Source organism: Alligator sinensis, unplaced genomic scaffold, assembly GCF_000455745.1.
Source record: "Alligator sinensis unplaced genomic scaffold, ASM45574v1 scaffold374_1, whole genome shotgun sequence".
NCBI lineage: Eukaryota > Metazoa > Chordata > Crocodylia > Alligatoridae > Alligator > Alligator sinensis.
The window spans coordinates 1,345,096-1,358,215 of record NW_005842383.1 but is presented as its reverse complement, the minus strand read 5'-3'; the positions used below and the strand labels follow the sequence as shown (position 1 = coordinate 1,358,215).

The 13,120-nt window shown below is 49.3% G+C and overlaps 1 protein-coding gene across 1 annotated transcript in view; it reads right to left on the bottom strand.

The window, feature by feature from the left end:
* Positions 1-13,120, bottom strand: part of MMRN2 (multimerin 2) — a 68,677-nt gene that overhangs the window by 19,677 nt on the left and 35,880 nt on the right. The window contains 2 exon segments of the mRNA XM_025210987.1: positions 6,158-6,264; positions 8,494-8,616. Of these exon segments, the coding sequence (XP_025066772.1) occupies positions 6,158-6,264; positions 8,494-8,616 (230 nt within the window).

The window sequence follows — 13,120 nt, the reverse complement described above, 5'->3', positions numbered from 1 at the left end:
GGTCGGACTAGATGATCTCCTCAGGTCCCTTCCGACCCTACCAACTATGAAACTATGAAATCTGAATCCAAAGCAAATACTAGCTGCTTCGCACAGGCCTAGAGGCTAACAGGAGACACCCAACAGACTGCGCCGGGGCTGATCAAGGTGTGGAGATGTAAGCCCGAAGCTGGATGAGGCTGGGTAGTATGAATGTGGCCCTGAGCAAGAGGGCAGTATGGAAGAGGCTGGGTGAGTGCCAGCTGCTTGAGTGGGACCCCGATGAGAGTGGGGTGGTGCGTGAGCAGCCCCCGGGGCAGCAGGATAGAGCTACAACTGTACACCCAATTTTTTCTAGCCATAGGCCAGAGAGTTAACACACACAGAGTAACATCTGCGAGGCATGGGACCTTGGAGGGGAGGTCGGAGTGGGCATTAAGGCCCTTGTCAGCAGGGTGAGTAATGGGTAGCCTCCCACCTTAGTAACAACTCTCATCTTTTTCCATCTAGGCAAACAAAGCAGCTGGTTACCCCAGGAGCAGGGTAGCTGGCAGAGCTCTGAGGAGGAGGCCCCCCTGTTACAGTCTGAAAGAAGCAAACAAATAAAATTGCCACTGAGGTAGCTCCCAGGGTAGGTGTGGACACATCTCGGCAATAGTAATTTGATGCAAGTGCAGTTTAAGAAAGAGGGAGGAAGCTTTAGAAAAGGAAACTGAGTACTGATTCTCTGACTGTTCCTGCCAAGTGGCCATTAATTAGCCTTTTCCATGGAAATGCTAATCCAGTGCAAACAAATCAGCAGGGTTTTCTTTTCTTAAGCAATGGAAAAAAATTTTCAACATTCCATTTTCGCACCAGCTTTCAAAGGAAAAACACAAAGCAGGACTGCCTTTTCTCTTCCACTTCAGCTGACTGTTTATTATTTCTGCTAAAGGCTGTTTTACTTGGAAATCTTTTCCATTTCAAATGGGAATAGCATCCTAGTGTACAAGTGAAACATGGAGAAAAAAAAGAAGAAAAACCAGCAATGTGTGTTCATACAGCTATCCTATATGTAAATATAGCTATCCTATATGAAGAAACTTAGAAATCATAGCATTGATTTTCTATATTAATGATAAGTTAACTCTCTGATAGGATTGTATCTGATTAGGGAAGTCTTTTTGATTTAATAAGGCTATACAGAATAGATAAAACATGTTTAGTGGATGATTTCTATTAATCCCAAAATGGGATTTTTTTTTTTACACTTGAAGACTCTTAGAAAAGATCACTTTGAGATAAAAGAACATATCTAAAGAATCCCCAGCAAAGGAAATTAATTATCATGATTTGGGCAAAAATATGCAAAAAGCAAAATTATTAAAAATTTTGGAACATCATTAAAAAAAGAAATAGTTTCTGCCTTGAAAACTACTAAGTCTTATTCCATAACAGCTGGCTGCATTGAAGATACTGATAAACGAGAGCAAGCGACTAAAATTGTTAAATGTAGTTCAGAAGCAGCAGCTGCAATCTTACAATCTAAGAACATTTCATAAGACTTTTTATTGTAACAGTTTCCACTGGTGTTGTAATGATCTTGAATAGTGAAAAGGTAATTAATTTTAAATTAATCTTGTTCAGTGATTTGACAATACCAGTAGGGAACATATGAAAAGCAAACAAGCCCAATTCAGAAGAGAAGTTGGGATTTTTACAAGAGTGCACATTTTTGTTCCATTCTACAAGCAGTCTTTGAGCACATACAGGTGAGTGTGAGGCAAGATCGGGATCTCCCAGGGTTAACCTCCTCCCCCACATCACGTTGCAAGGTAGCAGTGAGGGGAACACCAGCATATACGGTGTGTGGCGCTGCAGACCCATCTCCAGTGCCACATACTGCACGTCTGTGCTCATCTGGACACAGCCTTTGAGTTTTAAACTGAGTGATGCTATGAGTTTCTGCACTTAAACCATGGTATTTTTTTTTCTCACACAAGCTGTTTATATTTTTTTGCTGCCTCAGCATAGAGCCCAAATATAATGGTCAACATGTGGCCAATCTATTTGTAACACCTTTGTTATGAAACATGATAGGAAAGGCAAAAGGGGTGTGAATCATGTATCTCAGTACCAGATTCAAAAGTCTATGATGCTTTAACATTCAAGCCTAGAGGGAACCAAAACGTGAGTGATGCCAAATTACTGGCTCACAAAGTTTGCAATTACAAAGTCTTGTACAATCTGGTACTTTTATCAAGTTAACATTGGAAGTAAAATGCTTCAAGAACCTAAAGTAGATATCAAATAAATCATGCATCAGTCAAAAGCCTTAGAAGGCTCAGAGCAAACCAAAAACAGAATGTTTGATTACAGGGCAGGGATGAATCATTATCTAATCTAGAAAAGAACCATAACATTTTCTTTCTTATTTTATTATATGGGATCTGTCATGCAGTCACTGTGGAAGAGAGATTTCTATAGCCTGAGGAGCACAATAAGGGGTAGGGGGGAGGAGTTGTATCTCCAAAACATTAAAGATGCACCTCCAAAAAAATATAGGAACACATTATTTTAAAGGAGAGTTAGTAAAGCAGCTCAAATGCCCTATATTTTCTTTTGAAGCCCTAGGCAGGTAGCTGAAGCTTAACATGCACCCACAAGCCACACTAAGGCTTTTGTTACAAAATAAGCATTTATCCTCATTTTCAAACAAATCCATCTTATTTGTGATTCTGATAATCTTGCCTGTATCTGCTGCAAATGGAGAATATGGGGATTTCTTTAAATATAACAGTTGTAGCAGAAAGCCCCCTTTTCCTCTTGCCTGCATTTGCTCTCCCCTCTTTGGATATGTTTCTCTTTTTCTACCTTTTCTTCCTTCCTCTCTCTTTCACTTTAAGATAAGGAATTGTGTTTTAAAAATTGTATGTGTGCATTTTGTATCTCCCCTTGTAGTTTGGTATTTTTATCTATTTGTGTGCCATGGCATTTGTAGCTTATATTTTATACTCCTCACCTTTCAACTTTCAACTAAATGTGTTTTAGTAAGTTATACATTGTAACAATGTTAACAAGGGCAGGAATCAAACTGTCCTTCTCTGTATCAGGCTGGCCCCTGAAAGAGCGAGTGAATCAGTGATTGAATGTGTAACAAGGTAGCACACAGCAATTAACACCTGGGGAGCTGCAGATCAACCAACGAAGAACTCAATAGAAGACAATGTAACAACCTGGAAATCTCTAAACCTCACTGATCAAGGGCTAGAAGCCCTGGCCTGAGTTAATCAACGCCAGGGACCAACTTTTGGGCTGAGTATCTCCAGATCATCCGCTCCCAGAGCCCTATTCAAAATTCATCAACGGACTCCCAAACCAGCACGTTCATGCAGATGACCCCTAGGGCTGACAGATGCCGTCCAGTAGCCACCGAGGGGGGGGAAGTCCCACGAGGGTCAATGACCCCTGGATTGGGCAAACCTGAAAACTGGGGAGTCACCAAAGTCTGCCAAGGACAGATAAAAGGCAGTGAAAAGTGACCCTCAGGGGTGCCCTCTTGATCTCCAACTCGACCAGACCTGTCCAGCCAGAAGGACCAGCCAGCAACCCCCTTCTGGAAGATAACACCATGCTGAAAGAAGCCTCAACGACAGACTCCAGTGCTTGTAGGATAGGTATACCTGACTCTGTAGCCTGCTACTGTGTGTGTGTATGTGTGTGCATGTGTGCGTGTGTGTGTGTGGGGACCAGCCCCAAGGTTTATGATTACAGTGTTTCAATCCGCCTAATAAACTAGAATTTTAAGGATCCCAAGTTGGACATTTGTAGCCAACACAGTGAAATCTGGTTAATCTGTGAGCCCACCATCAGGGAGTATCTCCCTGATCTCAGGCTCATTGAAACCCAGATTTTTACTAACCACGTATATAACTGGGTTGCATGCATGTTTTTCTGACATCCCCAGCACCTAGGGACCCCGGGTTCAAGGAACTTCCCCCTGGTGCTGAGGTCCCCATGCACCCAGTGATGTCAAAAACCAGCTGCACATATGGTTTTTAAAGCTCTCCCCACAATGGGCCCCTGGGCTGCATATGCGATTTTCACTCGCCCATCCTGGCTCATGGGGACTCCAGGAGCAGGCTGCCATAACCCAATCCCAGGGACCCTGTGCTCCAGGACCTTTAAAACCATATGTGCCTCCCAAATGGGCAGCACAGGCAGTTTTTACTCATCCTGGTACATGGGAACCCTGGGACTGAGCTATGGCAGCCCAACCTCAGGGTCTCTGTGTGCCAGGATGAGTAAACCTGTATGCGTTGTCCAGCAGGGTTTTGACAATCGGCTGATTTTGGCAGGGGCCAGGGATTGCACTAGGGTTGGTTCTAGACCCCAGTTTGGTCCCCAGCTGACAATCAGCCAACTGTGGTCACCTGCTTTTAAATTTCTGGTGTAGGGGGAGCTTTCATGATCCCAGGCTCCCCCTGCACTAGCAAGGTGCAATTGTGATCTAATTCCCAATCTCAGAATCATGCATCCTGTCATATATGTGTGGCATGCCAGGAAGTGCAACTGTTGGGATCGTGAATCAGATCCCATCATGCTTTTAAGTGGCAAAAGAGTGCACTCCACTATAAATCGTGCGATTTTTATACAGAGATTACTCCAATTTTTGAAGTAAAAAGCCATACAGTAAGCATTTATCTGTAATCACACAGTTCTCAGAATGGGCCAGAGTGAATACAATTTGCAGTTAGAATTTTTGTATTATTTTTCCTCCTTTATAAGTGTCAAAAATAATTCTCACTGTCCTGCTGGGGCATGCAAAACATTTTTTACAAGAAAGTAAAAATGGCTAACTACTGGTAATCAGTCACTCATAAGCAATTAGTCATATTGGAGCAACTCACATTTTTATTTAGCACATGTGCACATATGAAAATGACTAGTTATGCTTAATCATCACAGATCTCTTTGGAGTGACGGATTAACCAACTCCAATGGTATTTACATTCAGCAATGGCTCAGCCTCTTTAAGGATCTTAGAGCTAGTATTTAGCCAGCATGGGCCAGGGTCAGAATCAATACCAGCTGGGGCCAACGGAGCATTGTCTGGATGAGCTCACCTTTGCAGCTGTCTCTCAGGTAAACATGAGATTGGTTTATTTATTCATTTGATTTCTATGCCATCCTTCCAGACAAAGGCTCAGCATTGTTTACAAGAAGATGACAGAATAACTTATAAAAATAGGAGAGTGATGAGAACAAAACAACTTAAAAGGGAACGAGAAGATCAAGGTAAAACAGAGATCTCCCTAAACAATATTTCACCCTAGCTTAGTTTGCTAAATGCCTGCACAGAGAGGTTTTACAGCACTTCCAAAAGATATCCAGGTCCTGCCTGGCCTCAGGAGTGAAGGAGTTCCAGAGTTGAGGAGCAACTGCAAAAACAACCATCCATGTGTTTTTGTCAAGTAGATGCCTCAAATTGTGCCTGGAAAACTATTGGGAGCCCATGCAGATTCTGGAGTTGTGTTGCTAGTGATGCACCCCTATCACAACATTCTGCACCAACTGCAGTTTACAGGCAGTTTTGTTTGGTTGGTCTTGTTTTGAGGCACATTACAGAGTATTGATTTTAAAGATGCCACCTCCCATATATCTTTGGGCACATCTACATGAGATGCTTTACTGGAGATTAGAGCTAATTACTGTGCAGTAAGCATCTGTACATGTAGACGGTGGCACTTACTGCACAGTAATTTGTTACTTGTATTTATAGGTAGCAAATTTACTCATGATTAGAGCAAATTTACTTGAGTAGTTACTGCACAGTACAGCACGTGTACATGGCCATCTGGGAGCAAATTTACTCCCAGCCAGCCAGGCAGTAGAGGGCAAGAGATTGCTCCTGCCCCCTGCAGTTGGCTACTGCCAGGGCGGGCTCTGCTACTGGAGCCCAGGTGAGGACAATGTCCCCATGCCCCAACAGCAGGGAGCTCCCAGTTTAAAACACAAGCAAGATTTTTAAAAGCATCACAGACATCTGAAATGGAATAAAGACTAGAAATAAAGTGTTTCTGACCAGCTTTGATCTCTTGTTCCTAGTACCTTAAAACCCAAAGAGATGTTCTGCTGGTGTTCCAGCACCACCATTACCTACTCTTAACTCTTATATTTGTTCTTAGACTTTCCTTACCATGGTGTTTACAGTCCTTGCCGATATAACCAGGGCAGCACTTCCAGTCCAAAGAATTTAAAACCTTCTGCTTCAATTGGTAGACTGGCTTCAGAGTTGCCCTGTACCTGGACAATTGACAGAGAGATTAGGGAGCAGATTAAAGTGAGATTAAACTGTATCTATGCTACTTGGCAAAGCATTTTGACCCTCCATGTGATAGGAGCACTCTCCTCTTCCCCTCCCCCCCACCCTTAGGTACAAACACTTTTCTTTTATTAGAGTGGACTTTTCTACAAAGGCTCCTTGATACAGCCATCTTTCATAAGGCTACATTATCATTGTGATACAGTCCATATGGGAGTTTGTTAGCAGCTAGATGCCAGTTTCTGTAGTGTTGTGTATGTAAATCCAGGTAGACACACAGGTGGAAGGTCAACCTTGTTGCTGTCAGAACTCCAATAGCCTGTTCCATTACTTGCTCTACAGTCCAACAGTTTCCCTTAAGTGTTGGAGTTAGATTAAATCATAGAAATTCTGGGGTTTCTAGACTATCTGGTAGTATATTTGGTATACTATATTCATGTAGCTATCAACAATGCAATAGGGCTGTGTGAAGCCTTGGTCCCCGATTCGATTTGGTGGAGATTTGGCCTGATTCAGTGGCCAAATCTCCGAATCCAAATCTTATCAGAGGACCTTTTAATCTCTCTGAATCAAATTGGAACCCTCCGAATTGATTCAGAAAGATTTGGGCATAGACACAGCTTTAAATGTTTTTTCTACATACCTCTAGGTACCAGGCAGCTCGTGAATGCTGCAATGATGGGGCAGATAGAGCATCCCACAGAAGTGCAGGGGGGCTCCCCAGCATACTCGGCAGCAGACCTGGAAGTGGACCAGAAGCACCTCTGGTCCACTTCAGGGTCTGCTGGGGAGCACGCTGGGGCTCTTCCCACATGTCCCCCCTGGCTCAGTGACTGGTGTCTCCTGGGTCGGGGGCGGCACCCAGGGTCTCCCCATGGCCGATTGCTAAGCTGGGAGGGGCACACCCCCACCACATGCTACCCAGCAGACCCAGAAGTGGACTGGAAGTACTTCCGGTCCACTTCCAGGTTGCCGCCAAGCACATGGAGGGCCCTGACCCCCACACACTCCTGTGGGACGCTCCTGTTTTATTTATTTAATAATTTATAGATATAGATATATAATCACACACACACATACAGATCTGTTTTCTTTCTTTATTAAATAATTTATATATGTTATTTATTTATTTTCCAACAAGAAAATGGCCCTTGAGTCAGTGTTGCCCAGCTGCTTGTACCTGAAGTGTTGCAGTGCATACCCAAAAATAAAATTTTGAAATTCCCTGCTCTATGGGCAGCTCTCTCCTGGGTTAGCTGGCTCTGCAATTAGCCCTGACCCCCACCTGCCAGTGGCTCAGCAGGCTGCCTTACCTCTTAAAGTGGCAGGCCCTCAAGTGCCCTGCCACATGAAGGTCTTGCCATTATTATTTTAATAACCACTCTCTTCTCATGCAATGGCATCCACTGGGCCTGTAGGCCCTAACCCTTCAGATACTTATGCACCCATTTGGTTGGATGCACTGTGAAATAATCCTAATGAACCCAATGGAAAGACTGCATAAAGTGGAGTGTTTGTAAGGGTGTGTAGGACCAGGCCCTTAATAATTACCTCAGCCTTTCTATTTTTGTGTTTAAAGCATTGGGGATGCATAGGGGATGCACACAGGTTCATGTGCACCCCCTAAGCTTGGCGGTGCACCCCCTGCCAAAAGCGGTGCCAACACTGCTTGTGGCACCTGCGAGCAGTTGCTGCTTGCTGCACACAGGTTCATGTGCACCCCCTAAGCTTGGCGGTGCACCCCCTGCCAAAAGCGGTGCCAACACTGCTTGTGGCCCCTGCGAGCAGTTGCTGCTTGCCACCCCCTACCACCACCAACACCACCGGCAGCATCTGTGGGCAGTCCCCAATCACCCCCACCACTGATGCTACCACCTGTAGGTGGTTGCTGTGCCCCCCCAGCCTCCAGGGGCACGCAGCATTCATGGTTAAAGTCAGATCAGTTAAAAGTATGTAGATTATTTTAGGAGTATATCTCTTTACTAACTTTAAATGAGACTTGTGTTCTTCACTTACTCACTGAAGTGCCTTCAATGAGTTCCTTAATACCATAGGTTCCTTAATCTGGCCATAATTCCAGTTGAAGTTATTCTAAATTGGATGCCTAAATTTATGTAATAAATATCATTCCTAGGCAGTTTTGAAAATTTTGCCTTCAGTATCCAAAACAAACATACATCTGCTTTTACTGGCTTTACCAGGATACTTACATGATCTTCTGGCAGTCTGGGACTCCATTTAGACAAGGCTGCTGGGACTTAATAACATATTTCTCTTTTTTACAGGTAGCTATGTATGTGACCAGTCGGGACCGCAAGTAGGAACACCAATTCCTGAAGGGAAAAATCACAGGGAAGAAGTTTGGAATTCAAGCTTTTTAAAAATTGATGTTGATAACAATAATACAAGGGAGCTACAACATACAATGGGGCATCCTTTTCAAGGTGAATGACAGGAAGCAGAAACAAAGCTCACTCATGCTCTTTTTCATATAGCACAGATTATAGACACTATAAGTGCGTCCACATATGAAAGCACGTGCACCTGCAGCAGCTCAAATAGAAGCGGTGCAAATTTGAGCTGGGGCTTTTTGCCTCAGTGCACTTGCTCCGACATGCACTTTGTTGTGGAGCAAATTGTGCCGCTTGGGGCAAAATAACCCTGCCTGGCTCCTCCCAGATCTGCAGCCAGGGGGAGCTAGAGCCCAGGGCCAGCACCTGTGCTGTCCCCAGCAGTACAAAAAGCTGCCCTGTCCTGGCCCCATCCATACAAAAAGCTGCCCTGGCAAGCAGTTCAGGGCTACTCGCTCTCAGGATCTTCTGCGGCCCAGCCAATTGGCACCTGGGGATACTACCCCTTGTGCCAGCTGGACTGCTGCAGCAGCATCCCAAATCCATTTTTTAAAATACTCCAAAATCCATGTTCTTCCACGGTTAAAACAAAAAACCACTCTACACACACACACACACACACATCTGGAGAGGGGAGAGAGAGAGCGAGAGCGTGATCAGTTGGACAATGCTTTATTGATATATTTACAATGTTAAAGCAATTTGGAAGCCTACCAATGTCTCTATCATCATGAAAAAATAAATTCTAAATACCTATATGTGTTGATGTGTGCTTTTGGTTTTCTTCACACATGATGGGTGTGTGATGGGGGGATGTGGTGTTTGCAGGAAGGGCCTGAGAAGGGGTGTGGGGGAAGGTAGGTGGGTGTGTGGGGAGGGATGTGGGTTGATCTGTGGGTAGGAGTGAGGCAATTGCTGGGGGGACTGTGGGTGTGGGGGGAACCTTGTGGGGGGGCTGCTCAGGAGGGGGTGTGTCCCCTGACCCCCACAGGGTGCAGCCCCCCACGCAGCACATGGAATGCCCCCCCACAGGGCCCCAGCTCCTCCTTGGTGGGCCACAGCCCCTATCCCTCAGAGGGCCCCAGCCCCCCTGCCCAGGATCCCAGGCACCCTGGAGGCCCCCCCGCCCAGGGTCCCAGGCACCCTGGAGGGCCCCCCCTCCAGGGTCCCAGCTCCACTCTGGAGGGCCCCAGCCCCCCGCCCAGGGACTGTAACTAATCTTTCACAGCAACTATGGGGGGACCGTGCACTGAGTCCAGCCAGGTCCTGCTGGCCCTGGGGCTGCTCTTGCCACCCAGCTGGGCTAGTCTCATGGTGGCAGGACCCAGCAAGGCACGTGGGGACTGCATACTGGGCCCAGCTGGGTCCTGCCACCCTTGGGTCCTGCTGTCCGACTGGGCTGGACCCATGGTGACAGGACCCGGCATGGCATGCGGGGACCACATGCCAGGCCCAGCCAGGTCCTGGGGCCTCTCTGCAGCCCAGCCGGGCCAAGCCCATGGTGACAGGACCCAGTGCGGCATGCAGTCCCTGCATGCTGGGCCCTGCCGCATCTTGCTGCCCTTGGGGCTGCTCTGCCACCCGGCTGAGCCATTCATATAGTAGCAGGACATGGCCCGGCACATTGGAACCATGTGGAACCAAGCTGGGTCCTGCTGGCCCTGGGGCTGCTCGTGCTGCCTGGCCCAGCTGAGCAGCATGAGCAGCCCTAGGAATGGTAGGACCCGGCTCAGCTCCGTGCAGTCCCCATGCACCAGGCCGGGCAGCACAAGGAGCCAGCCCAGCACGCAGGGACTGCACAGAGCTGAGCCAGGTCCTGCCGGGCCCAGGCTGCTCGTGCTGCCTGGCCTGGGCCAGCACATGGTCCCTGCATGCGGTCCCTCACCCACATTCTCAAAGCATAGCCCTCCTGGTTTTATTCCTTCCTCCCTAGTCTGCCCCTCCTAGATTCACCAGCCCCACTGGATATTTTGTTTTTCTTTATTGTCTACCCTGGCCTCATGTGAAACAATGGCAGGGCAGGAACCTTCGGGGGACCCGTGGGGGGGGGGGGGCCAGATGCCCCCACAGAGCTTCCTGCAGCCCCCACAATGGGGGCAGATCCCAGCCAAGCCTCCAAGGGGATGCATGCCCTTGCAGCCTCCACCCCGGAGGCACAGTCAGACCAACCTCCTTCAGCGGTGGAGAAGCCTGCAACCTCTGCTTCAGGGGCAGGTGGGACTCCCCTAGCCAGGCCCTCTCCAGAGGGGCTCCCAAGTCCCCTCTCCCATCATCAGGGGCCAAGGGCAATGGCAAGGGCAGTGGAGAGGGCTCCTCTTCAGCCTCCTCCACAGCTGGGGATGGGAAGGGAAAGGGCCCTGCCCCCAAGCCTAGGCCACCAGCACCTAAGGGGATCAGATGCACTTGACCAGCCAGCATACCCACTCAGCCTGTCCCTGGCCCTAGCCCTGGCCCCACCAATGGGGCCCCTGGGGTAGGAACCACAGCTATGCACAGGCAGCTGTGGGGAGACCTGAAACCAGGGGCCCTGGACCCTCCACCACCGCCTTTCCAACTCAGGTGGTGAGGCCCCCTTTCTGGCACTCACCCGCAGGCATGGGGTGAAGTGCCAACTGCCCAAACAAGACAACCTGCACTTCAAGACCTAGGTGCAGGCCCTGGCTTGGGTAGTGGGGGCCCTCAAGATCGTGGCAGCTTCCCACCTTCATGGTAAGGGGGGTCTTTTTCCTTGCCTCAGAGGCCACCGCACAAAAGGCGGTGGAGAGGATAGAGGGCAAGTATGTCCCCATTGAGCCTCTAGAAGAGCTGGGGACCAGGATGGTCCTCAGCTCTGTCCCTCTCTATATCCCCAATTGGGCCCTGCTCCCCCAGCTCCAAACCCTGGGCAGAGTTATCTCCCCAGTGGCCCTCTCGCTGAAGCGATGAGATCCCCGGCCTCCGCCATGTGCACTGTATCCATCGCCAGGTTAGGATCCAGCTGGTGCTGGGAGCATGGCTGGAGGCTGAGGCATACCTGGAAATTCCTTTTCAGGGGGTCCTGGTGAGGATTTTCTATACACTGGGGGACCTGCAGTGCTTCTGGGGCCATGCCCTGGGGCACTTGCATTATGAGTGCCACAGGGACCAGTCAGGGAGGGCATCCGCATGTCCCACTGGCAAGAGGGGTGCCCCCACCATCAGTAACCCTCTCCCCTCGGGGCCCCCCTGACACCACAGCCACAACTATGAGCCCCCAGTGAACTCAAAGGACCTTTCCCCGACAACCAAGATTGGCGGAGTCTGGGGAGGGCAGCAGCAACCAAGGGGAGAGAGGAAGCAGAGCCCTGCAACCCTAGTCATGCCCCCATCGTAGCTGCCCCACCCCGCCAACCCTCACCTTCTCCTACTGGAGCCTGTCCACCTGAGGACCACCCCATGGCTGACTGGGTGCAGGTCCCCTCTGGGCACAAAGGCAAGAGAGGCCCATGCGCAGCTGGAGCCCTCTGACAGGGAGGACTCCTCCCCACCTCCCAAGACCACCACATGGTGAGGAAGGAATGGCCCAGCTTCTGGGGGCCTCCCTAGCTGCACCTGACACCCCACCCCCAGGAAAGATCAAAAGGGTGATCCCCATGGAGGAGGTTTTGGGGCTACTGGACAGTCCCAAACAAGAGCCCATGGAGGAAGCCCCTCATTCTGCTGACCAGAGCCTACCGCCTGAGACCACAAGCCCTGAGGCTGAGGCCTTGGCCTACCCAAAGGAAGGCCAAGCAACGGAGCCTCCTCCCTCTGTTGATCTGGGGGATACAGAGGCCCTGGGACTCACCCCAGTGAGTCCTGAGGGAGGGATTCCCCTTTCCTGGGACCCCGAGGCAGATGCCGAGGCCAGCCCAGTGCCTGATGGGCGTGTTCCCTCCCCCTCCCAAAAAAACCTCACCTCCACCCTTCCCCATAGTCCTGCACCAGAGGGGGTCAGGGTGGGGTCCCCCAATCAACAGGCCAATCTTGTCGGGGACTTTGCACAGAGCCCCTGGGGCTCCAGTTTTACCCTACCATCTTGTGAAGGAGTCCCACCGCCCCCTTACCCCAACCCCTGTCCCAAGGGGCTGCAGAGCTCTCCCAATCCCAACTGGAGTCTGGGGTTTTAGTGGGCTGGGGGGTTCAGATGGTGCCTAAGGAGCCCACTGAGCCCCAGGACCAGGAGGAGGATGCCCAAGAACCAGCAGGTTCTATGGAGTATGCAGAACTCTCGGTCCCGGTGGTCCCCAGGGGTGAGCTACTTGCATTCCTTGACCATGACTACACCCACTGGTCTGCCAGCAAGGTGCAGCTCATCTTGGACTGCTGGTGATATTTTGACAGCGTTCTCACCACTGCAATGGCACTGGTGGGGGAAGGCAAGGGGCCCAAAAGTGGTGACACCCAAATTTATAGGCAGACCTGCAGTTTCATAGATGCCCTCTATATGTACGGGAGGGCGCTACGTGAGCTGGCATGCCCCACGCTG